General features: G+C 39.0%; 1 protein-coding gene across 2 annotated transcripts in view; it reads right to left on the bottom strand.

Moving 5' to 3' along the window:
• Positions 1 to 5,350: 5,350 nt before the first annotated feature.
• The window catches only part of cylda (cylindromatosis (turban tumor syndrome), a), a 29,938-nt gene continuing 9,517 nt past the window's right edge, over positions 5,351 to 25,771 (bottom strand). Inside the window, exons 4-17 of one of the 2 annotated variants that reach the window (XM_053229503.1) lie at positions 25,488 to 25,593; positions 23,063 to 23,140; positions 20,815 to 20,931; positions 19,115 to 19,506; positions 18,443 to 18,608; positions 18,135 to 18,276; positions 13,447 to 13,569; positions 13,244 to 13,335; positions 12,852 to 12,918; positions 11,882 to 12,014; positions 11,667 to 11,775; positions 10,880 to 10,998; positions 9,733 to 9,949; positions 5,351 to 8,463 (exon numbers count right to left, since the gene is read on the bottom strand). In XM_053229503.1, coding sequence (XP_053085478.1) covers positions 8,279 to 8,463; positions 9,733 to 9,949; positions 10,880 to 10,998; positions 11,667 to 11,775; positions 11,882 to 12,014; positions 12,852 to 12,918; positions 13,244 to 13,335; positions 13,447 to 13,569; positions 18,135 to 18,276; positions 18,443 to 18,608; positions 19,115 to 19,506; positions 20,815 to 20,931; positions 23,063 to 23,140; positions 25,488 to 25,593 — 2,046 coding nt within the window. In that variant the 3' untranslated portion in view covers positions 5,351 to 8,278. The remainder of the gene's footprint in view (positions 8,464 to 9,732; positions 9,950 to 10,879; positions 10,999 to 11,666; positions 11,776 to 11,881; positions 12,015 to 12,851; positions 12,919 to 13,243; positions 13,336 to 13,446; positions 13,570 to 18,134; positions 18,277 to 18,442; positions 18,609 to 19,114; positions 19,507 to 20,814; positions 20,932 to 23,062; positions 23,141 to 25,487; positions 25,594 to 25,771) is intronic. The other variant, XM_053229505.1, reaches the window with a different exon arrangement.

Below are 25,771 nucleotides of genomic sequence, written 5' to 3'. Positions count from 1 at the left end.
AGAGGAATAAAACACTTCAGAATGTGATGTCATTGGAAAATAAGCAACTTTTGCAGTGGTATCAGTAACTGCTCTTAATCGTTGTTGATTATTTTCCTATAACAGCATGCCCCCAATTGTTTTACTTATTACTTTAAATATAAAATATAAATATGTAAGTGATAAAATCTTTTATTTTCAAAAAGTGTCACTTTTTATTGCAAACATAAGCATATAAGCATCAAGAACAAACCCTTAAATATCCTTCCTCTTCTCCCCATCCTCTGTTATCTATTCCTCTTCATAGATCTCCTCAGTGTTCTCTATTTCCTGTCTTACCTCTCCCTCTCCTCTCATCTCTCCATCTTCTCCTTCTCTCATTTTGATCTCCTTAAGAAAGAAAGTTCAGGCTTAGAAAGGATTTATTTCTTCATCATGAAGTTCGTTTTGTTCGATCTATTTGCTCGAACCTTTTTTTTCCATCCTGAAAGAGACCATGCCCATCAGGATAGTAATGTTTCATCATAGGATAAAGGTGATAAAGAGGAACTTTGTATTAATTTGCAGTGACTCTTCTCTCTAAGGGGACAAGTGGATCCAAAACACACCAGAAAAAAAAATGATAATAAATGCCTCCGGGAGTCACAGTTTTTTTTTCTTTCCAGTTTGTCACCTGCCTGTATACTTTTGCATGTCTGTGCTGTTTTATTTTGACTGTGACGTCGTCTACAAAACTGCGAAACATGATCTTGGCTGCATAGTGGATCTTTTCACAAGCAAGTAATATATTTAAATTTAGATACAGGGAATAACAGATTTAAGTGAGATTGCAGACATTATGCCATATTGGTGTGAAAGACTTTTCAGAAGAGAAAAACGAGTCGGCTAAACACATAGCAGCCGAGCTAATGCCATTAATCAATCTTGACCACCTCGACGTAATCCAGATAATCACTGGAGTTTTGAAGGCTGAGCATGAAAGCTGCTATCAGACGGAGTTAAAGCAAATCCAAGTGCTACATTGTGTTACTGGTGATTGGCTTGAAATTGTTTCATCCAAACTCGACCGGTCGACCGAAAGCGTTTCAGTCAGACAACAGGAAAACGGTGATTTCCTTTAAGGTGAGAAAGTGAAAGACGGTCATTGGGCAATGTGTTTGTTTTTCCCTCCTTAGGAGCGGTAGAAGTCGTTTTGATGGAATTTCTATGCTACAAGCCAATTAACCAAATCACTTATCACAGCTTGCACCTAGTCTCTGTATGATTAGTGTGTTTTCATAATGGATATACATGTAGCACATGCAATTCAGTATTTATAAGTGTTAAAACGCTCAGAATCTACACACACAACACACTGTTTATGATCATCAGTGTTGTGCAAACTCGGTTTAATTAAATTTTCCGTTAGTAAGTTGGTTGCGTCTCCATCTTCTAAATTAAAACAGCTTGTAAACGGTTTTTAATTGATCAAATAGAGGAGAAGTGGTAATAAACATTATTTTCTTAACATAGCCTGGTAAATCAGTTTTTTTTTATTTTTGGATTCTGTAAAATTAATGCAAATGAATGAGTGTGTTAATTTGTCTTTAATAGAATGCAGTGTGTTTAGGTGTGTGTCAAAGAACATTGAATTATTTATTTAGTGTTAACCATTTGCTTTTTTTTTTCAAGGCACATTCTTCACAAGTCTTAAGCAGTGGAGCGCCTTCTTATGGGAATCTACAGGTGCAAGTTTTCTGTTCTCTGGTTAGCAAAGTGTAGTAAAATTCCAATCAATAGCAAAAATTAATTATGGATGGATGTACATTATACATTTCTCTTAAGGATAGCTTTACTGTAGCTGAGATACAGTACATCTATAACTTTGGTGCACATAATGTGTGTGTGTTTGGGAGGGGTGGGGAACGACACAATGTTACTATCTATTTAGTGCTATAATTATTTGTATCCGTATCTAAACCAGAAGTGGGCGTGGCTTAAACCAAACTTTTTTTGTGTGTGTTTGGTTTTTAAAATGTGAGCTACAGCACCTCAGCTACATCTTTTTTTTTTTTTAAACCTCACTTACTATCTGTCTGTGATATTTTTTAACAAATGTAGCTAGTTCTGTTTCACAAAATTTAAAAAAACTAGTAGTCTAATTTAAACCACCGCAGTTACTATAGATGCTGAGAATGCATCACACTGCGCTGTTCATTCACATTAATAAACATAGTCTCGTGTCTGACCACTAGCTTATGCCTGAATCGAAGTAAAAAAACCTCCTGCTTAGTGGAACTTTTTCTTTTCTTGTCCAGAGGATCCCAGTCCAGATGCACACCTCTAGTATTAACCAAATGCCCTGTGAACCTTTCTGCTAAGCTTTCTAAAAAAAAAAAAAAAAAAAAAAACGTATATGTGTTTGTCATTTACAATGCATCATGTGTTCAATCAGAATAACATATTAGTATTCAGTTACAGCTCAACTGTTTAGGGAAGTTGAACACTAGTCAGGATCAGCAACACTACCACCAGCAACATCGGCATCCCTCAGGGCTGTACACTCGGTCCACACTGCAAGAAACGACGTAAACTACATCAGGACACTGCAGGCGTCAGCGTCGTCAGCAACAACAACGAGCAAACTTACAGAGGAGACACAGAGTGGTGTAGAAACTGAAATTTGTCTCAAGGTGGACAAAAGAAGAGACATGACCGTTAGCTTCAGAAGGATCCACTGTGGTCACTGTGATCTGTTGCACATCGACAGCGTGACTGTGGAGAAAGTCAAGAGCTTTTTGGTGTGCACATCCAAGAGGATGTCACCTGAGACCTTAAAACCACCTCTTCTGACTGCTAACTACTAATAAGCTACTTTTCCTTTTATTTACTGATAAACTGTCCTGCCTTCTTGCCTTCTGTTGGCACAGAAAACCACAGCTTATGAATTCACCTTGATAAAGTCAGCATGAAGTGAAAGCACCCGCTACCAGAAGCAAATGTCACGTCCAACATCCATTCCCCGTCAATGAATCGGCTTTTCCATCTGACAAACTTTATTCCTTTTTTGGTCGGACTGCTTCAGCGTAGTTTTTTTTTTTTACCAGCGAAGTATCAGCATCATACTACAGCTATGGCTAAACTGTAGAAACTGTTAGCAGCGCTTCTTTTTACTCATTGTGCCAGTCTCCACATCTGCACCAGTCTTAGATGGGGCTGTATATGTGTAAAATATTATTTTGTTATTATATCTATTCACATACATTCTGCTGGCATGACATCTGCCCTAATGCAAGGACAGGTAATGTTAAAAGTGAGTTTAAAGTCCAGAAGGCTTAATACAAAGGGTTCAGGAATGTAGTCTTAAGGGCAGCTTTGTATTTATCATAAATTCTCCCAACTGCATAGTGACATCAAGCTCCATATGCGTGGTTTTTTATTTCTCGTCTTCCCCCCGAGGCTTGGGGTTGGGGGTGAGAATGACAATGCAGCGCTCCATCTGTTGGTATAGGTACCAGCGCAAGGCTAAATTAGCACATATCGCACGGCAGGCATATGCTATGGCATAAAGCTACAAGAGGGCATTGTGCACCAGCTGCTGTGCTGACAAATACTTGCACTTGTGCAGTCAGCAAGCCAAGATGGGCACGAGTAACAGTGACTTTTAATAGGAGAAGGTGTGTGTGTGTTCAGCAGATGTGTGTTAAACATACATTCTTGACCTGACGTTGTCTCTTTGCATTCACTCTCAGTAGCAAACGTACACAGATGCGCATATAACATACCTGTGACTGGATAAGGTGTGTGACGTGTCGGAGGTCCGTCTGACGAACCTGTCTGCGGGTCAGATTTGTCCCAGATGTCCAGTCGTGACATGATGTTAAAGACAGGTGAGAGAAGCATCACCAGCAATGAACACACACACACACACACACCCCTGTGAAATATCAGTAGCAATGTACACACAGGAAAAAGACATCATGTTAAAGCCCAGTACCACCAAGCTGCAACTGCTGGGTTCTTAAGAGAGACCCTTAATCCTTAAAACCGTTCATTTGCATGTGGTCTCAAACGCAAGTCACTTTGAATAAAACCATCAGCCAGTGAGAGAATGGAAACGTAAATGAATACAAATACAGATACAAATAAGAGGAGCACTGATATTATTATTATTATTATTATTACTTATATTTTTATTCATAGAAACTTGGCAGAAATGTTCACTCGGCATCTTTATTAGAAATTAGAGGTGAGCCTCGGACCTCGGATTCTGTAGACTGCAAAACAAAAAGGCGCAGTCAGATGCAAAACTCGCAATCAGGACAAACAATGACCACGTCACGTGCCGCATTTAGAGCGTTTGTTTATGATGACATGCTGAAAGTGCTGCCATTTCTACCGCTGGGTTTTTCCCCCGGTATTTTCCAGTGCTTCGACTTTGACATATTTAGTGGTAGGTTTCAAATAATAACAATAATAATAATAATAATAATAATAATAATAATTCTTCTCACAAGTGAATTTCTCTTGAATATAGTCAAATTTCCAAAGTTCCAAATATTCATATCTGTATCCACACTGCAAAAAGAGACATCTTAGTAAAAATAGAAGTAAAAATATCTACATAATCTAAAAAGAAGAATATCTTGAATAGTCATTTACCTGGTTTTTCCTGTTATAAGATTACAATATGCATTTTTATTCATTTCAATATTAGTTGTGTTCTATTTCTAAAATCTCATTTTAATCGTTTTTTTTTAGATGAAGCAAAATTCAAAGTTTGAAATTGGTAAAAAAAATAAAAATTGATAAATATAGGAAATATTAGAAAAATGACTACTCAAGATAGTTTTACTTCTATATTTACTAAGGCTTTTTTTTTTAACTGTGAAAATGCAGATATGAATATTTAGAACACTACACTGCAAAAAAAATGATAACAAGTAGCTAATATTTCTCATTATTAGATCATTATATAAGGAAAATAAAAATATTAAAGCTATTTCTAGACATATTAACAAATTTTAGTAGTCTTATTTAACTGGTAGATAGTTTTTGTTCATTTCAGGTATTTATTTATAAAAAGAAGCAAAAAAAAAAACTCTATCTGCCAATAGAATAAGACAATTTTAACAATCTTATTTGTTTAAAAACAATCTAAGAGAAATATTAGTTGAGTTATAGAATATAACTTGAATATAGTTGCCTATATTCAAGATATTCTTACTTGTTAAGAGATTATGTTTTGCAGTGTAAACAGATAGAGATCTCAGCGTCACAGCGTTTCACCCGTACGTGCATACATACGTTTAATTTAGTCACACGGTTTGCAAAAGCTATGGAAATGGGAAACACACATACAGCACACATAAAGCATTCCCTTGCAAATCACTGTTTTGAAAATGGGCTTTTAATTTAGTTAACATTCATGAGAAGAGCACAAATAAACGAAACCAGGGTTCGAGTTGAACAGGTACACCAGACACGGCATAATCCAGCTGTACAACACCATCACAAGCCTTTACAGTTCACCACCTTCATCTGTGCAACCATCAAAGGAGTCTGTCAACAATGCACGATTATTAATTCCACATTACGGAAAACCAGCTGAATTTTGAAAGAAATTGGAATCTTTTCTTTAAAAAAAAAATTAAAAACAGGTTTAAAAAAATAAGATCAGCAGGGTTGACCTACGATGCGTTCTTCATCCATGAAATCCGACTTGGACATGAATGAGAATCAGACTTAGACAAGCACTTAAACATTACACACAACTTCTCGATATATTTTAGATATAAAACCTGTGAGAGTCATTAACACTCTCAGAATTGTACGTACACACATTAGCAAACCCTGGGATAACCAATATTCCAAATTCAGGATTATTAAGATGTCTCAGAAACAAGATTGGTTAGTGGTGTGTACGCTACACCTGCTACAATGCTGATTAGGCTTTGCTCAGTAGAAAACACCACTCCGACTACACGAGCACCAGCACACTGTGACTGGGAGTGAAGCAGTGCACTGACGTAACAAACAAAGTGTAACCACATGGCAGATGTACTCATCCTTGACCCAACACCTTCAGAAAAATCGCATTAGTCGAGCACAAACAGGAAATATGCACACTTCTTAATAAAGTACACACAGACCACAACATTGCTGAATTCTCAAATCTGATTGGTTTAGACGGAAGGAGTTGATTCATTTTCTATAACAGCAGCTCTGACTGGAGTTCTGGCTGCACATAAACGATTAAAAAAAAAAACAACAACATGTAATCATTGATATTGTTACCTTTTCTGTTATGAGATATTTAACATTTTTTTGGAAGGAGTCTCCAGTGTCAGTGCTTTGTGCACTGCAAAAAAAAATGATAGCAAGTGAAAGAAAGAAGAGTTAGCCAATATTTCCTTATTAAGAGATTATTATATAATTTTGCTTAATTGTGCTTTTTTTCTAGAAATAAACATGAAATAAGCAAAGTCATCTACCAGGCATTTTTTTAATATGATTTCAAGCCTGACATCAGTAGAAACATTGTTTTAAAAAAAATTCTAAACATTAAAAAAAATGCCTATATTCAAATTTGCCTATATTCAAGATATGTTTTACTTTTTTATTTTATTTTTTGCAGTGTAACAGTCAGAGGTAAGGCTACACTGCAAACATAAAGAACATAGGCAACTTCGACTAATATTTCTCTTTATTAGTTTAGATCTTTAATCAAATATAAGATTACTAAACCCATTTCTAGATGTTTACTAATTTCAAGATTCATTTTAATTATTTCAAGCATTTACTTCCAGAAAGAAGCAAAATCCTCTGCCAATAAAATGAGAACAAAATTTTAGGATTGAAGTTAGTAAATGTTTAGAAATAGGCTTAATAGTCTTACATTTGTTTACAATAATCTCATAATGAGAAATATTAGATACCTTTTCCTTTATTCAAGATATCTTCACTTGCTATCATTTTTGCAGTGTAACTTTAAGTTGTGAACTTAAAAAAGTTCACAAAAAAATATCCAAAAATATCATAGCAAGTGAAAATATCTTGAATATAGTCATAATTATCTAGTATTTCCTATAATAAGATTACAATTAAATAAAAAATAGAAATCATTTCAAGCTTTAAATTTTCTTCTTCTATTGGCAGATCATTCTGCTTCTTTTTAAAAAAAATAGATGCTTAAAATTCTGCCAGCAAAATAAGAACATTTATTTTAAGCTTGAAATTAGTTTTAAAAAAGTCTAAAAATAGGTTTAATATCTTATATTTGGATTATTGTGATTTTATAATAGGAAATACTAGATAGATTTGATTATATTCCAGATATTTTCACTTGCTTAGATGTCTTTTTTTTTTTGCCGTGTACATACAGGACAGAGGCAATTGTATGTTTGTAAATGTTCCACAACATTAAATGGATAAAAAAGTATAACGTAACATTCTTTTAATTGCTGGCGAATTGCAGTGGTGTAAGAGGAATAAAACACTGCTGTTATTGGAAAATAATCAACTTAGGGGTAATAGGCAGCTTCCTAGCGTATTACACAGCATAGCACAGAGCTATACCACAAGCAGGTAAAGCCAATATTCCTGCTTTAATTAATACAGAATGCACAAAGCTTTACGGTGAATCGTGATTAAAAATAATACTTGTGTGCTTTAGGAACAGAGCCTCACTTCAGTAAGTATATAAAAGCTTTCCCTTGCGCTTTCAGGACACTTTTACGCTGTAGGTCGATACACGAGACACAAACGTCACAGCAAAATACAGAGGCTGAAAACGGAAGCTGCAGACGCTACAGATCATAAACTCGAGTCAACCGTGCGCTGGATGTGTTTTATAGATGGATTTATTAAGAATAAGTACGGAGCATCTGGTAATGTTTCAGATCAGTATTTGTTACAGCAGTTCCTTCCTGCTGTACTGGAGTGACAAAACAAAAAGACAACGCCATTTTGGGTTACTGTTCACCCCAATAATTACGATATACTCTGATACACACAGACAAAAACACACACACACATACACACGCACACACACAAACAGTGCAAATCAGCTCCCCGCCCCCCCCTTCTCGTCCTCATACTTGACTATGTACACAGAGAATCAGGCATAACGGTAACAGTTACAGGGAGTGTTGGTTCTGTGCGATGAAGTCCTTCTCCGTTCCAATGTCAGTTTTGATCTCAGTTTCGAAGTCCTTCTCCGTCCTAATTTCTCTCATCGTCTCCTCTCGTCTTCTAGCCTTCTATTTGTGTCTCCTCTTCCATCTTTCCTTTCTCTCTCTCTCTCTCTCTCTTTTTTTTTTTATTTATACAGGCTCATGGTAGGGCTCTGGTACATGCACATGTAAGCATCGCAGAGCAGGCGGCGCGCGTAGCCCTGGATGTTTTTAGGGTCGAGGGCGTGGAGCTCTTCAGGGGTCATTTTCAGGTACGCTCCCACTTCAGGACACGGAGACACCTGCGGGATGTTAAAACCATTCTGCCCACCTGTTCTCACACACACGCACATACGCAGAGTGTGTGTGTGTGAGCGAGAGAGAGAGAGAGAGAGAGAGAGAGAGAGAGAGAGAGAGAGAATGAATTAGTTACAATTGCACACCCTTTACTTTTAACTAATGCAACCAAGACATTTAATTTGACTGACGTTCCTTCATTATCACAAGCAATAAATTAGTCAAAAAGTAAAGCAATCAAAAGAATATTTCATTCCGTTTGCCTCTAAGAACATATCTGCTTTGGATTTTTGCGAATCTCTCAGATTTCAGTTATTTTTATAACAGTTTATTAATAGTGAAGAAATCAAAATAATATTTTTTGGACATTTATTCCACTTCCCTCTAAGCACTTGTGGAGGTTTTTAATTTTTTTAATAATTAATTAATTTTAGTTAATTTTTTTCCCCACAGACATTTTGCTCTGCTCTTTGGTCTTTTCTTTGTGCTTGGTATCTTTATATATTTTCTATTTTAGATCTTCCTAAATCTCACTGACTCTCGACTGTTCAAAGAGTTCAAATCTGTTTCTTCTCTTTTTAAGTCTTTTCAATTCATGTAGACAGTTTTAAATTATTACACACCTTAATGAGGCACATTCAAATAAATAACCCAGACCATGTTTATCAGGATGCAAACTTTTAAGCTTGCTAACAAATATTCAGACTTCGACGCAGTTGCTTTGGGAATTCAGTTGTATGTTGTAACAGGGATTTATTTGGAAAACAGGATTAAATGAATGTTACATTTCGTCTATTCGTACACTGAAGTAGAGGAATGTTCTTTTTTAAGGCAAGAAAATAAGGGGGTGCAAACTTTTGCACCACACGGTAAACAAGAAACAAAGACGTGGTTTTTATATTCTGTAACATTTCTTATTTACTTTACCATCTGTCCACACACACACACACACACACACACACACACACACACACACACATATATCATTAGGTGCATATATGTGAAGATGTTTTATGGAACTATTTCCATCAGTATTGGTCTAAAATAATATACAATATTAAATAATCTTATAATATATGATATATAATATATTATTTTATATATAATAATGTAATCCAATATAAAAATGGTCTAGTTCAATGAGATATTCAGAACACAAGGCTTAAAATATCCACGATTCCAAAGTTATTGAAACAAAGTCGTCCAATTAAAATATTTCTGAAAGGATAAAGTTCTTCTGAAAGTTTGCCTAAAACTGCCCGTTAGTGTTAATGATATTAGCGATGAGTCAGAAACGACGTACCGTCTCGGTCGGCCATGCTGTCGAAGAAGAGCCAGGAGGACGGGGCTGAGCCGTACTTAACGAAGGCCACATAGTGGCTGGTCTCGATGCAGAGCACGGCGAACAGCTCCATCTGCTGGCGGGGGAACGAAGCCTGTCTCCACGTGCCCTCCTGCAGCTCTTTGGGTAACGAGAGCTTACTGTAGCGATGACTCTTACGCCGTGGGTGCAGATGCACCTGAAGCCAAACAATAAAACACACACACACACACACGAAATGTGCAAAAAAAAAAAAAAAAAAAAAAAAAAAAAAAATCATGTTGAAAATCACGTCCTGGGCGGATCTGTAACACTCTGTCCTGGTGTCTGGACCACTGTATATCTAACCTCATCTATTCACAAACGCAGCGCTGCTGATATTTGAGGAAACTCGGTGTGTTCAATTTGTTGGAAGCTGAGATTTAAGCTGAGAGTTAAAAGCTTTGCCTCGTCCTGAAAGCTTTTCTCTGAACAGTAATGATATGCGTTCTGTAGGCAATGTCAGTGTTTTATTTCTCTGAATAAGTGCTTACTGTATTCTCCTTAAACATCTACAAAATTCTCAAAGCAAAAAGGTAATGAGGCTAGGGGAAGAAATCCCCTTGAAGAATCACAGCTCTCTCTTAAAAGATTCTGCTTCAGTGTACAAGAAACCATAATCAATTATTTAAAACAATTTATTTAATAAATATAATGAATTAATTGTTAACTATTACATAAAATAATTTAGATATCATTTTTTATATTCATTTGATTTTAAATTTTACCACATGTATGTAAAAAATATAGCTTTTTTTTCCCATAATGAATAAAAAAAAGACAACATAAAACAGAATAATAAATTACAAATACACACACAGTCCACTTTATTAGGAACACCTGTACACCCCTGGCTGATTGGATAACTGCATAAATGAGCAGGTGTAAAGGTGTTCCTGTTAAAGTGACCGGTGAGTGTATATACATTTACATTTTAAATCTATATATTAAAAGTGTATAAAACTCTCACCTATGAAGACTGTAGAGAAGTCTCCATCTAGTGTTCATGACAAATACCACAAACTACAGCATCACAAATTGATGGGATAGAGTGCTATGATGCGTGCGAGTGTGTGTGTGTGTGTTTTACCTGTGTATTGCACTTTTCACAGAACTGCTTAATCTTTCCTGCTGTGATGTCAGAATCTTCATAACACTCCCTGCACTCATAAAGAGCTAAACCACCACAGATACGGCACTCTCTGGGTGCTGGAAGTGTATATACACACACACACACACACACACACACACACACACCACTTCTGTTATTTTAAAGACTAACACTGTTTTATGATATGCTTTATTAATTAGTAACCACAGCATCAGAGTATCATTAAACTGTTTGGCTAAAAAACAGCTTTACTTCAGGAAAGACTTTACAGTTTTGTTCCTCAAAATTAAAAAAATAAATAAATAAAAAGATTCACAAGAAAAGTATAAAGAACCAAAAAATAAAATTAGATGCTGTAAACACAAATTATTCAAACTACTTCCTTTACTACTCTTTTTCTTTGTAGATTTTGCTAGATTTTCCATCTGCATATAATTTTTTTTTTTTTTTTAAATAAAATAAAATTTAACACACAAACTGGCAAAACATTTACAAAACAAACTGGCAAAACTAGTAATATTTCTATTAATGTAATAAGTAGTTAATGGTTTTGCTTAGAGATCTTGTAATTCTGTAACACTTGTGTTACAAAACTGACACCACACACACACGCACGCACACACACTACAGACCAAACAACATGATATGATATAAAGAACATACGCCTAAACTGTGAACCAAGGCTGGATATAATCTACAGCTCTAAGAGTAAATATTTGCCAGAGTGACAGAATGAAAACTAAATAACTGTCGTTCAGCGACTCACTGTCTTCCAGAAGATCCGTGATGTCCAGCTCCAGAGACGGGAAAATCTTATTATACATCTTAAAGTCCTTCCCAAAGCGAGGCATCTGGATGATAAGACAAGAGGGAGCCTAGAAGAGAAGGGAAAAGACCACTTTTAGTACTATAATGTGCTCTGTGTGTATGTGTGTGTGTGTGTGTGTGTGTGTGTGTGTGTGTGTGTGTGTGTGTGTTCACCTCAGCAAACTTGAGGTCACTGTTGATGAAGGACCACTCCAGCAGTTGCTGGCTAGTCGGCACGAGTACTTTATCCTTCTTATCCATGAAGATCTGGTAGAAGTAACAGTCCTGAACTTTCTGGCCAGCAGAGCTGTCAAACACACACACACACACACACACACACACACACACAGTTTAGCTGGATGCAGTGATCGTACAGTATCTAATATAAAGTTACACTATAAAAGCATTTATACCACAGCGCTATTGAATTCTCGATTCTGATTGGTCAGAAGGTCTTGATTAATTTTCCCCTAACAGGAGATCAGAAATCAGCGCTGGCACAAGTTTATATTCATGCGCTCCTTCTGATACGTTATCGTTTCTATAGTAACAAATTGTTGTTATTTAACAAAGACAAAGTGTGTACTTTCTGCGAGGTGACCTTTATAACATTTATGGAAGGAGTCTCCAGTGTCAGTGCTCTCGGTAACATGGAGAGGGAGAGAGAGAGAGAGAGAGAGAGAGAGAGAGAAAGGGAGTCTAGTGATGGAACGAGTGTTTATCGCTGCTATAACACTATATAAGATAACAGAAACTTGCTTCATGGAGACATTAAATTCCACAACGTTAAGTGCAACTATAAATGGATAAAAAGGAGCATGGCATTAAAAGCTACCTTTTAATGTTTAACCATTAGTGATTAGTTCATGGCAATAAACAAAGATAATTATTTATGTTTTGTTCTGCACTAATGGGCGAAAGCCAGAGAATAAACTTGACTTTATTTTTTAAAAAAATAAATAAACAAATAATAAATAAATAAATAAAAACAGTTCAACGACATTGCTTCTGCTACAGTATTTTGGTTTGATCTGCTGAAATACATTGCTAGGCCTGCGGTGTGTGCGTGTGTGTGTGCGTGTGCGCATGTGTGCGCTTGTGTATGTGTGTTGAATATTGCAAGTTTAAAAAAACCCAACCTCACCGTAGCTTAAGCAGAGGGTCGACCCTCAGGATGTGGTGAAACAGGATGTTGAGAAACTCTTCAGGATCTGTAGTAAGGGGAAAAAAAAAAACCACATGACTACACAGCGTTCAGTGCACGTCATTACGTCTCCCACAACCCCGGCCTGCTGACTCACTTTACTGTCAGTAGGGGGCGACATATCCATAGGGAACACTAAGCAGCGTGATGAGAACTTTGTGGCATTAGCAGTACTCATTAAGGAGGAGACATTTTTATGCAGTGTCTATGCATACAGTTAACAAACAGTCCGAAGTGACAAATCTGAAGTGACTACTTTAGATTTCAGCATCGTACAATGAGAAAGCCGTAAGTGAGCATGAGGAAAGTGTAAGACAGGCAGACATCCTCACCTTTCTCCTCTGACGTGAATCCTGACGCAGCCTCCACCTTTTCTAGAATTCTCCGCAACTTCATGATCTTAGTTGCGCAGACATAACCATGACTACCATCCAAAAACAAAAACACATAAAAATATTTATGATGAATATTTTGGTGTTAGTGAAGGAGTAACACGTGTAAAATGTGTGTGTGCGTGTGTGTATCTGAGACTCACATCCGCAGTGGGTTGACTATCTCAGTGCGTAACAGCTCCTGTGTCTCCAGGTAGTATTCTACATCAGTCTTAGACTTCGGCCTCAGTAACACCGTGTCCAACACTGAGCTAAACGAAAACAGACTGAGGAGAGGAGAGGAGTGTAGAGGAGAAGAGAGGAGAGGAGAGGAGAGGAGAGGACAGGAGAGGAGAGGAGGTGAGAGGAGAGGAGCATAGAGGAGAGGAGAGGAGTGTAGAGGAGAGGAGAGGAGAGGAGGCGAGAGGAGTGTAGAGGAGAGGAGAGGAGAGGAGAGGAGTGTAGAGGAGTGTAGAGGAGAGGAGTGTAGAAGAGAGGAGAGGAGGCGAGAGGAGAGGAGTGTAGAGGAGAGGAGAGGAGAGGAGTGTAGAGGAGAGGATAGGAGTGTAGAGGAGAGGAGAGGAGAGGAGGCGAGAGGAGAGGAGTGTAGAGGAGTGTAGAGGAGAGGAGAGGAGTGTAGAGGAGTGTAGAGGAGAGGAGGCGAGAGGAGAGGAGTGTAGAGGAGAGGAGTGTAGAGGAGTGTAGAGGAGAGGAGGCGAGAGGAGAGGAGTGTAGAGGAGAGGAGAGGAGTGTAGAGGAGTGTAGAGGAGAGGAGTGTAGAGGAGTGTAGAGGAGAGGAGGCGAGAGGAGTGTAGAGGAGAGGAGAGGAGTGTAGAGGAGAGGAGTGTAGAGGAGAGGAGAGGAGTGTAGAGGAGAGGAGTGTAAAGGAGTGTAGAGGAGAGGAGAGGAGTGTAGAGGAGAGGAGGCGAGAGGAGAGGAGTGTAGAGGAGAGGAGAGGAGTGTAGAGGAGAGGAGAGGAGTGTAGAGGAGAGGAGGCGAGAGGAGAGGAGTGTAGAGGAGAGGAGAGGAGTGTAGAGGAGAGGAGTGTAGAGGAGAGGAGTGTAAAGGAGTGTAAAGGAGTGTAGAGGAGAGGAGTGTAGAAAAGTGTAGAGGAGAGGAGTGTAGAGGAGAGGAGTGTAGAGGAGAGGAGTGTAGACGAGTGTAGAGGAGAGGAGTGTAGAGGAGAGGAGTGTAAAGGAGTGTAGAGGAGAGGAGAGGAGTGTAGAGGAGAGGAGGCGAGAGGAGAGGAGTGTAGAGGAGTGTAGAGGAGAGGAGTGTAAAGGAGTGTAGAGGAGAGGAGAGGAGTGTAGAGGAGAGGAGGCGAGAGGAGAGGAGTGTAGAGGAGAGGAGTGTAGAGGAGCGTAGAGGAGCGTAGAGGAGAGGAGGCGAGAGGAGAGGAGTGTAGAGGAGAGGAGTGTGGAGGAGCGTAGAGGAGTGTAGAGGAGAGGAGGCGAGAGGAGAGGAGTGTAGAGGAGAGGAGTGTAGAGGAGAGGAGTGTAAAGGAGTGTAGAGGAGAGGAGAGGAGTGTAGAGGAGAGGAGGCGAGAGGAGAGGAGTGTAGAGGAGAGGAGAGGAGAGGAGGCGAGAGGAGAGGAGTGTAGAGGAGAGGAGAGGAGTGTAGAGGAGAGGAGGCGAGAGGAGAGGAGTGTAGAGGAGAGGAGTGTAGAGGAGAGGAGTGTAAAGCAGTGTAGAGGAGAGGAGAGGAGTGTAGAGGAGAGGAGGCGAGAGGAGAGGAGTGTAGAGGAGAGGAGAGGAGTGTAGAGGAGTGTAGAGGAGAGGAGTGTAGAGGAGCGTAGAGGAGCGTAGAGGAGTGTAGAGGAGAGGAGCGTAGATGAGAGGAGAGGAGCGTAGAGGAGAGGAGTGTAGAGGAGTGTAGAGGAGAGGAGCGTAGGCGAGAGGAGAGGAGCGTAGAGGAGAGGAGAGGAGTGTAGAGGAGTGTAGAGGAGAGGAGTGTAGAGGAGTGTAGAGGAGTGTAGAGGAGAGGAGTGTAGAGGAGTGTAGAGGAGAGGAGCGTAGGCGAGAGGAGAGGAGCGTAGAGGAGAGGAGAGGAGTGTAGAGGAGAGGAGGCGAGAGGAGAGGAGTGTAGAGGAGAGGAGAGGAGTGTAGAGGAGAGGAGGCGAGAGGAGAGGAGAGGAGGCGAGAGGAGAGGAGTGTAGAGGAGAGGAGAGGAGTGTAGAGGAGAGGAGAGGAGGCGAGAGGAGAGGAGTGTAGAGGAGAGGAGGCGAGAGGAGAGGAGTGTAGAGGAGAGGAGAGGAGTGTAGAGGAGAGGAGGCGAGAGGAGAGGAGTGTAGAGGAGAGGAGAGGAGTGTAGAGGAGAGGAGAGGAGGCGAGAGGAGAGGAGTGTAGAGGAGAGGAGCGTAGGCGAGAGGAGAGGAGCGCAGAGAGGACAGGAGAGGAAATAAAAAGAAAGGAAAAAAATAGACAAAAGGTTAAGATAAGAGTACATAAAAGATAAGAGTGAAAAGGAAATGAAAATAATTCAATTTTTAAAAATGAAGAGAAAGTTTGACAAAAATAAAAATAAGAAAGCATAAAAGAAAAAAGTGAAAAGAAATTGAAAAGGATAAAAATGTTTTTAAAAATGAGAACAAAAAAGAAGAAAGGGAATAAAAACAAAAGAAAAGAAAAAAGAGACAAGTAGGCAAAAACAAGGAGAAAAAAGATCAAATAAAAACAAATGAAAACAATAGAAAGTAAATAAAGAAAAGAAATAAAAGATGAAAAAGCAAAGTGCAAAATAAAACAAAATGAAACAACAAAAAGAAAAAAAAGGCAAATAAAAAACAGGAGAGGAGAGGAGGCGAGAGGAGAGGAGCATAGAGGAGAGGAGAGGAGAGAAGGAAAAAAAGAACAAAAAGAAAAATAAAAGAGCAAAAATGAAAACAAAAAATAGAAGTAAAAAGAATAAAAAAAACAAAAAGAAAGAAAAGATAAAAAGAAGAAAACCGAAAACACAGAAAGAGAAGGAAAAGGAAAGATAAATTAAAAATAAAAAGAAGAATAAAAGAGCACGTTGAGGTCAAGCAACACGCAGCTGCTGAACGAAAAAAATGCGTAGAGAAACTGCTGAAATGCAGTAAAGGTACTGAAGCACGTTCCTGAGCACAGCAGCGAACGCGGTACTGAACATTCTACACACACTCAGACACACAACTCCAGGAGAAGAGGAGAGTAGAAGAGAGTGTGTGTGTACTTAGAAGAGTGCTAAAGTGAGTGTGTGTGTACTTAGAAGAGTGCTAAAGTGAGTGTGTGTGTACTAGATAAGCGTTGAGCTGAGTGTGTGTGTACTAGATAAGCGTTGAAGTGAGTGTGTGTATTAGAGGAGCGCTGAAGTGAGTGGGTGTGTATTAGAGGAGCGTTGAAGTGAGTGAGTGTGTTTGTACTAGATAAGCTTTGAAGTGAGTGTGTGTGTAATAGAGGAGCGCTGAAGTGAGTGTGTGTACTAGGGGAGTGCTGAAGTGAGTGTGTGTGTACTAGGGGAGTGCTGAAGTGAGTGTGTGTACTAGGGGAGTGCTGAAGCAAGTGGGTGTGTAATAGAGGAGTGTTGAAGTGAGTGTGTGTGTGTACTAGAGGAGTGTTGAAGTGAGTGTGTGTGTGTGTAATAGAGGAGTGTTGAAGTGAGTGAGTGTGTAATAGAGGAGTGCTGTAGGGAGTGTGTGTGTACTAGATAAGCTTTGAAGTGAGTGTGTGTGTACTAGATGAGCGCTGAAGTGAGTGTGTGTGTACTAGATGAGCGCTGAAGTGTGTGTGTGTGTACTAGGGGAGTGCTGAAGTGAGTGTGTGTGTAATAGAGGAGTGCTGAAGTGAGTGTGTGTGTACTAGGGGAGCGTTGAAGTGTGTGTGTATGTGTACTAGAGGAGTGCTGAAGTGAGTGTGTGTGTAATAGAGGAGCGCTGAAGTGAGTGTGAGTGTGTACTAGATGAGCACTGAAGTGAGTGTGTGTGTACTAGAGGAGCGCTGAAGTGAGTGTGTGTGTACTAGAGGAGCGCTGAAGTGAGTGTGAGTACTAGATGAGCGCTGAAGTGAGTGTGTGTAATAGAGGAGCGCTGAAGTGAGTGTGAGTACTAGATGAGCGCTGAAGTGAGTGTGTGTAATAGAGGAGCGCTGAAGTGAGTGTGAGTACTAGATGAGCGCTGAAGTGAGTGTGAGTACTAGATGAGCGCTGAAGTGTGTGTGTGTAATAGAGGAGCGCTGAAGTGAGTGTGTGTGTACTAGAGGAGCGCTGAAGTGAGTGTGTGTGTACTAGAGGAGCGCTGAAGTGAGTGTGAGTACTAGATGAGCGCTGAAGTGAGTGTGTGTAATAGAGGAGCGCTGAAGTGAGTGTGTGTACTAGATGAGCGCTGAAGTGAGTGTGTGTAATAGAGGAGCGCTGAAGTGAGTGTGTGTACTAGAGGAGTGTTGAAGTGAGTGTGAGTACTAGATGAGCGCTGAAGTGAGTGTGTGTAATAGAGGAGCGCTGAAGTGAGTGTGAGTACTAGATGAGCGCTGAAGTGAGTGTGTGTAATAGAGGAGCGCTGAAGTGAGTGTGTGTACTAGAGGAGTGTTGAAGTGAGTGTGTGTAATAGAGGAGCGCTGAAGTGAGTGTGTGTACTAGAGGAGCGCTGAAGTGAGTGTGTGTACTAGAGGAGCGCTGAAGTGAGTGTGTGTGTGTGTACTAGGGGAGTGTTGAAGTGAGTGTGTTTGTAATAGAGGAGCGCTGTAGGGAGTGTGTGTGTGTACTAGAGGAGTGTTGAAGTGAGTGCGTGTGTACTAGAGGAGTGTTGAAGTGAGTGCGTGTGTACTAGAGGAGTGTTGAAGTGAGTGTGTGTGTGTGTGTGTGTACTAGAGGAGTGTTGAAGTGAGTGTGTGTGTACCAGAAGAGCGTTGAGTCCAAGTAACAGGAGTTGTAGTGGCCTTGAATGCCTTTCTTCTTCCCGACCATCACATCCAGGCCATCACTCTCTGTACGAGGAGGCGTGTTCTCATTCACCACCTCGCTCAGGTAACCACCAAACGCTGCAACACACACACACACACATTAAAGTTAATATTTTCAGAAATAAATGTGTGTGTGCAAAAAAAAAAAAAAAAAAAAAAAAAAAAAAAAAAAATTGGCACTTGCTCGTGCTCTGTGTGTGTGTGTGTGTGTGTGTGTGTGTGTGTGTGTGTGTGTGTTAGTTACCTATAGAATTGCAGCGTTCAATTGGATTGGGTGAGTGGTGTTGCGAAGGGAAGCGAGAATCTGGTCGGCAGCATTTCAGTTTCACAAACAAAGCTTTCTTTGGAGGACAGGTAAAGTAGCGTGTGCCTTTAAAAGTACCGTCAGTGCATCCTACACACTCCTCTTCCTGCATGAGCACACGCGCATGCACGCACGCATGCACGCACGCACACACACACACACACACACACACACACGGTATAGTATAAGACTATTTTTTATAGACAGAGCTGTAGTATTACTAGCACGTGATGTGTTGTCTATAATAATAATAATAATAATAATAATAATAATAATAACAACAACATATAACTGACTATCAGTATAAATAATCTTTTCTATTAATGTCAAATTATTCATTAATTATTTCTGAATAATTAATTCCTTAATAACTAATTAATGAATTATCCATCAATTAATTATTAATTACTAGATAATTATATTATCACTACTACAACACTGAATTAAAATCCTACTTTATTCATAAATGGTTAACAGACAGTAATTTAAAGCAAAACTTACATTTATATTTAATTATAGATTTTATTTATAATAATTTATAACGTGTACATTTCTAAAATGATTCAAATTAATATTGATTAAGATATTAATCACACAGTCACACACACTGACCAGCTCCAGCCCTGCAAGAGGCTCCAGTAGTCCAGCCGGCAGGCCCACCCAGCGTATCACCCCACACAGGGGCGGATTCTCCTTCACCTCTACCAGTGACCCGACCTCTAACCCCGGCTGACCTTTAGGGGGTGACGGTGGCCTCGGAGAGGGAGCTGTCGGTGGGGGCGGAGCCTCCTGCTGTTCTCCCATCACCGACTGGACGGACAGTGAGAGTGGCCCATGGCTCATGCTCCCATTGGGGCCGCTCTTGCGACTCAGGCTGAAGGGCAGCGAGTGGAACTTGTTGTCACTGGACAGTGAGGGGGCGGTGGGCGGGGCTCGGGGAGGCGGCGAGGCCTGGTTGAAGTCGGGGGGCGTTTCCGTCAGGGACTTGGCTGGGTCTTCGCCCACTGGCAGGTGGGGAGAACAGAGAGGACTCAATTAACATTCAATTAACAAACTTGGAATATCCAATAATGTATCACTGAGCAATGCATCACTGTGGAAAAGCAGACTATGACTTTGCTTGTATTTCCTCAATTTTGCTTGTATTTGCTTATTTGTAAATCGCTTTGGATAAAGTCGTCTGCTAAATGAATAAATGCAAATGTAAAAATGAGCACTGTGACTTTGATTCCTAAACTGTGGAAGTCCATTTCTGCCAGGAAGAAAAGGGGGAGAAAAGAATAACATTTTTTCTTTAGTTTTGGCAGCAGCAGTACGTCGAAATTTTGACTTCGTATCTCAAATTATATGACTTAACTCGAACTTCTGACTTATTATCTCAGGATTACGAGTTCTCAATGTTTTGACTTATTATCTCAAAGTTTTTACCTATCTCGGAATTTTAACTTAAAAATTTGACTCATTATCTCAGAATCCCGACTTATCTCAGTTTTGATTTCTTATCTCAAAAATTTTACTTATTGTAAAATCTTCTCTCAGAAATTTGACTTCTCAAAATCCGGACTTACTGTCTCAAACTTATTATCCCAAGCTCTTGAGACATTAAGTCAGAATTCTAAGATAAGTCAACATTTTGACATACTACTGCGACCAAAAAAAATAAATAAATAAATAAATTGTTATGCATTTTTTCTTCGTTATTTTCTACCTGGCAGAAATGGACTTCTACACTTAACCAATTTAATTCAACCTGATTAAAAGATTTAACTGACTTCTCTGATTGAAATCAACTCACTTTTTGGAAAACGGATATGTCGCTCATGAAAACTGGAGTAAAAGGTAATAAAGCACTGAAAGTGAGTACCGAGAGTACTTTTCCACACGGGTGCATGAAAGGTTTCTAGTCACATACTGCTGAAATGTGATGGGGAAAAAGCAGAAATGTGGAGAATGTGAGGAACCAGAAGTGTAGCAATGCAGTGACTCATGTAACATGCAACACAACAGCGCTCCTTTCTACACCCACATGAACCCGTCCACCAATCCCATGAAAACCCCTCCAAATGTTATGTACATGCAGGTGACGGGGAGAATGAGGACACTTGGGAAACACTGGTTGCGGTGACAGTGACGTGAAGAGACGTGAGAAAATCTTAGCAGCAAGATCCAGCAGTGAAAAGTCTCACATGCTAATCTAAATGTGGGCTCAGTAGGAATTTAGCTGTGCGATCTCTTCTCTTGCTGATAAGATTTGCGGAGTATCCTTTCGGCATTCCTGCTGATCATTCACATTTCTCTCGGCTGCTGTTTACCTTCGTCTATGTACCACGTGCTTTTGGATTTGGACTGGGTCGGATGATCGACAGAGCTGCCATTTAGCGTATAATAAAACTCAGACTTGCTTCTGCTGGCAGCCTGCAGACCTAACCCTAAATAACACATTCAACATACAGCGTCAGAGAGTGTGTGTGTGTGTGTGTGTGTGTGTGTGTTAGAGAAACATAGACAGTAGAAAACCTATGCAAAACTAAGGTGAAGAAAGAAAGAAAGAAAATTTGCATGCATTATTTGACCATTATTGATTTTGGTCATTGTGGGGTTTTTTTTGGTTGTTTAGTTTGTTAGTTTTCATTTATGTTTGTTTTTAATCCAGTACAGGAGCTTTTTTTTATTATTATCTAAAATTTTACTACTAAAAATAATCCAAACATCCAAAACCTTTTGCAGATTTTTCCCCAATTTTCTTGCTATTAAAAAAAAAAATCCTTCAATATATCATAAAAGGAAAACTTAACTGTGATATGCATTAGAGATCGTGTGTGTAAGGAAATAAGTGTGTTTGAATTCTATACTTTTCCAGAGCAGTTCTGTAAAGTTTTATTGCAGCTTATCCACTTCTGGCACTTAAATACTAGAAGATTTTAGAAATTGGAGAAATGAACACAAATACGTATATGTTGTCGTGCTACACGTGTCTAATTAGAGTGATCCATATGGAACACTTTGGTTAAAAAGCAGGTAAAAACGCAGCACAGATCTGAAACAGCCGGATTCCCACCTCAGAGCAGCAGGAAGAACATGAACACAACATTAAAACATCTGGAGTGTGTTTGAGTGTGTGTCAGAGAGAGATAATGCTCCAGAGACTTTCTGTGTGCAGGTAGCTCATTAGATCCACATCAGCTCAAGCTCGCTAGCTCAGGAGAGGAGGAAAAAAACTGACAAGAAAAAAGGGCAAAATTAAGCCTCCACAGGGGGTAAAAAGAGGATCCGAATGACACGCCTGACTGCCGAAATTAGGCACGTTGTCGAGCTGAAAAGCAACTTTTAACATAAAGCACAGTATAATGTCGACATTTTTACACGTTATCCCAGAATTCTGACTTATCTCAAAATGAGCAAGTATGGATGAACCTGAAAGGAAGAAAAAAGAAAGAAAGCAAGAAAGATTAGTAAGTATTGAAGATACTGAAAGAAAGAAAGAAAGAAAGAAAGAAAGAAAGAGATTAGTAAGTATGGAAGAAACAGATAGATAGATAGATAGATAGATAGATAGATAGATATGGAAGAAACAGAAAAAAAGAAAGAAAGAAAGAAAGAAAGAGAATAGTAAGTATGGAAGAAACTGATAGACAGATAGATAGATAGATATGGAAGAAACAGAGAAAAAGAAAGAAAGAAAGAAAGAAAGTTAAAAGAATCAGAGATTTCCGTTCGGCTCATCAGTAGCTGTAAATTCAGTGTAATTGAATAGTCTCCATAGACAGTGCTAATTAGGCTACACAGCTCATTTCACCATTAACAGCTACATGCAGCAGCAACACCGGCTTTCCTTTTTTATTAGCCACATTAGCATGGCGTGGGAGAAGTGCCTCTTTAACTAGCATGCACACTCAGGTTTTAAACTTTTTCACCACAGCAGCTTTCAGGCTGAAACTGAGGTTAAGCTAAAATTCATCACTTACAAAAGGTTTTAATTGAATTACAGTGAGTTCAAATGAACTCTCGATACAGAAACGTAAATTTAGGATACACGGATAGAGTGACAACACTGCTGCTAGCTAACTAAAGCAAATGGACCCCTAGCAGCTGGCTAATAAACGAGGCTAACAATTTAATTCACTAGTACATAGCCATTAAGACTGTTAAATAAACAATATATAAACAGAGGAAATTAGAATAAATTGTCTGGAATAGCAACTTTCACCTCAGACGTGCTGTTAAATATCTATAATAAATAAATAAATAAATAAATAAATAAATAAATAAATACACTGTAATTGCAGTTAGCATCAACCGCTAATCTAAGTTTTGTGAACACCGCCATTTTGAGACATCAACGGTGCATTACAATTTATGAATTTGGAGTTGTTTTTAATTTCTAAAGTCCACAAGAGAGGGCCATTCATGAGGAATCCCGTACTCACGTGGAATACACGAATCCGTCTGAATGTACAGTTGCAAAAACAAACGGGCGGATTAGAAGGGAGTAGGGGTAGTGTGTAATGTAGTTTAGAGCCAGGCCGTGATGAGTTTGAGTGAGGACACAGGCTGTAGTACCTTTGCTCTTTGGTTTGCTCTGACTTCCAGACTTCTCAAAGCTGGCTTTCGACAGCCTCGGGTCCTGCATGGAGTACTCTACACACACACACACACACACACACACACACACACACACACACACACACAAAGTCAATTCCTAAATCCAAATCAGAACAATTGTCATGCTCTTGTTCTAATGATAAAGTCATACAGTCAGCTCCAAAACTAATGACACTCTTCAGGAACCTAATAAACTAAACATTACACTAAACATTTTTACCATATTTAGAAAGTTAGAGAAAGTACAGCATCTGGAAATTATCTTCACAACTTTTATCCAGTGTAAAAAGTTAACCAGGAGGTGCAGAAATACTGGGACTGTCCCCTTCTACAGAAAAACTGATTAACACTGCAAGATTTTTTTTTTTTAATTGAACTTTTTGTGAACTTTTAATGATTGATAGTTCATAGATGTCTTTAAGTAATGCTGTTTAGAAGCCCCGCCCCTATCCACTATCTCACGTGTTCTCAGGACTTTCTACAAAGGTCAGTGGAGGATGTTTTGAGTCCATTAATATGAAAGAGACTCTATCAATCTATCTGTAAGTTCATCTTAACCTTAGGTAAGTGCATGTTCAACATCAGCTAACTAACCTATACTTAAAAATTTTAAAAGCCTTTAAAAATTTACAGCTGAGATACATTCAAACAGATTCCGCAGCAGCAGAAAAGTGAAAGTGTCAGCCATGTGGACATTAGACAACCTATTTGTAAAAGGATTACCAAAAATTTTAACTATTTACATGTGTAATCACTTAAAAATCATTTTCACAATTGCCACTGCCAGCAAGCAGCTCCTGACTGCACAGTTGTTATTATTATTACTCCTTCTCCTACTCTCCTTAAACATAAAATGGTGGAAATGCTCAGAAAAAAAAAACCAAAATCAATATCGCACATGTCTAGTGTCAGTAATTCGAGAGTAATTTGACTGTAGGAGATCTGAGGAAAAAAAAAAAAAAAGAACAGTTACAAAACACACAACAGAAAAGCTGTTCATTTACTTATCTTCTAGATCAACAACAGGCTGCATTCTGTGGGCCTACACATCTCAGAAGTCTCAGCTGTGTGGACTAAATGATATTACCCACCTTCACACTACAGTCAAACATCAAACATCACTGAGAAACACACACGTGTACAAACATACATGTACACGGAAATCTGAACGCACAAAGCTGAAGCCACAGACACTTCACTTTCAATAACAAGCTTTTAGACAAAAGAGATTCTGTTTGCAGGCTAACAGAATGTGTGTGTGTGTCTTTCTCTCTCTCTTTCACACACACACACACACACACACTCATGGTCACATACACACACTTTCTCTCTCCCACACAAACACATACATCTCATAGTCACATGACCTACTAATGATCTAGTGCGACCACAAACTCTACAGAAAACACTTATAATAAAGGTCAGAACAATCGGTTTGTAATAAAATGAAGTGTGTGTGTAATGGAATTTTTCGTGTGATGAGAAGACACGCCCATCTCTGTGACTCATAAAGAGATCACTTACCCCATGCTAATCGCTCATAATGACTACAGACGCACAAACGATCCGTAATAAATATGTCCTTTAAGTTTCATCATTGGGTTTTTTAAATGTAATATATACCGTGATACAATGAAATTGTGATATTTTAAGACTACATTAGCACACCATAAATATTTCAAATCGTAACACCACTAGTCATGTTATTTATCCATTTATAGTTACACGGAATGTTGTGGAATGTCCATGAAACAAGGTTTCGCTTCCGCTGTAACGCCTATATACAGTTATTCAAATTATTTTTTTTTATTTGTTTAGCACTTTTAACAATGAACATTGTCAGAAAGCAGCTTTACAGAAATCCAGATATAACATTTTTTATTTAAAATGTACTTTTTATTTAAAATGTACTTTTCTCTCAAAGTTAATAAGACCAAAAAAAAAAAAAAAACCACATTGTGTCATGTTACTGGAAAAAAAACATAAACTGCTCAGTCCTGGAGACTCTCCTATAGAGCTGACACTGGAGACTCCTTCCATATGTTCTAAATAAATGTTTCTATATCAAAGAGTTTTCTTTGTTAAATAACAATGAAACGCATTTTTATCTGTTTACTATCAACAGTGCTGTGGTATAATAGCGAAAGATAGCACACTAAACGTCTTAATCTTTTTGTCCCAAAAGCATGCGAACATTTGCACTCAGCTGTGGATTTTCTTTCTCCAAGCCAACAAATACAAATATATGGAAAAAAAAGACAGAAACAAACTCTTATAAAAAGTACTAACCACAAAGTAGCTTGAGCACTTAGCAAACACAGTGCAATTCAAAAGCTGCTGATAATTTAAATAAATAAATAAATAAATAAAGGCAAGCACTCACCTGGCATGACATCACAGATGGGCACGAGACGGGTGTGCTCGAGGCTGGCGAAATTACACAGCAGTTTCCCGTCGATCACGCCGTCCCAGTCTCCGATGGGATTGTCCTGAGGACGAGACGTACAGCACCCTATTACTGACGCTGGACTAGCTCATCATACACACACTTCACTTACTTCTCAAGCGCTGATATTAAAGCCTTGGATATATTGCACGCAAATGATCAGCAGCTACACCAACTTCTGTTTAAAAAAAACGAATCTACTCCTCACAACAGGATGACAA

The sequence above is a fragment of the Pangasianodon hypophthalmus genome, chromosome 25 (assembly GCF_027358585.1).
Source record: "Pangasianodon hypophthalmus isolate fPanHyp1 chromosome 25, fPanHyp1.pri, whole genome shotgun sequence".
Lineage (NCBI taxonomy): Eukaryota > Metazoa > Chordata > Actinopteri > Siluriformes > Pangasiidae > Pangasianodon > Pangasianodon hypophthalmus.
This window is presented reverse-complemented; position numbering and strand designations above follow the sequence as displayed.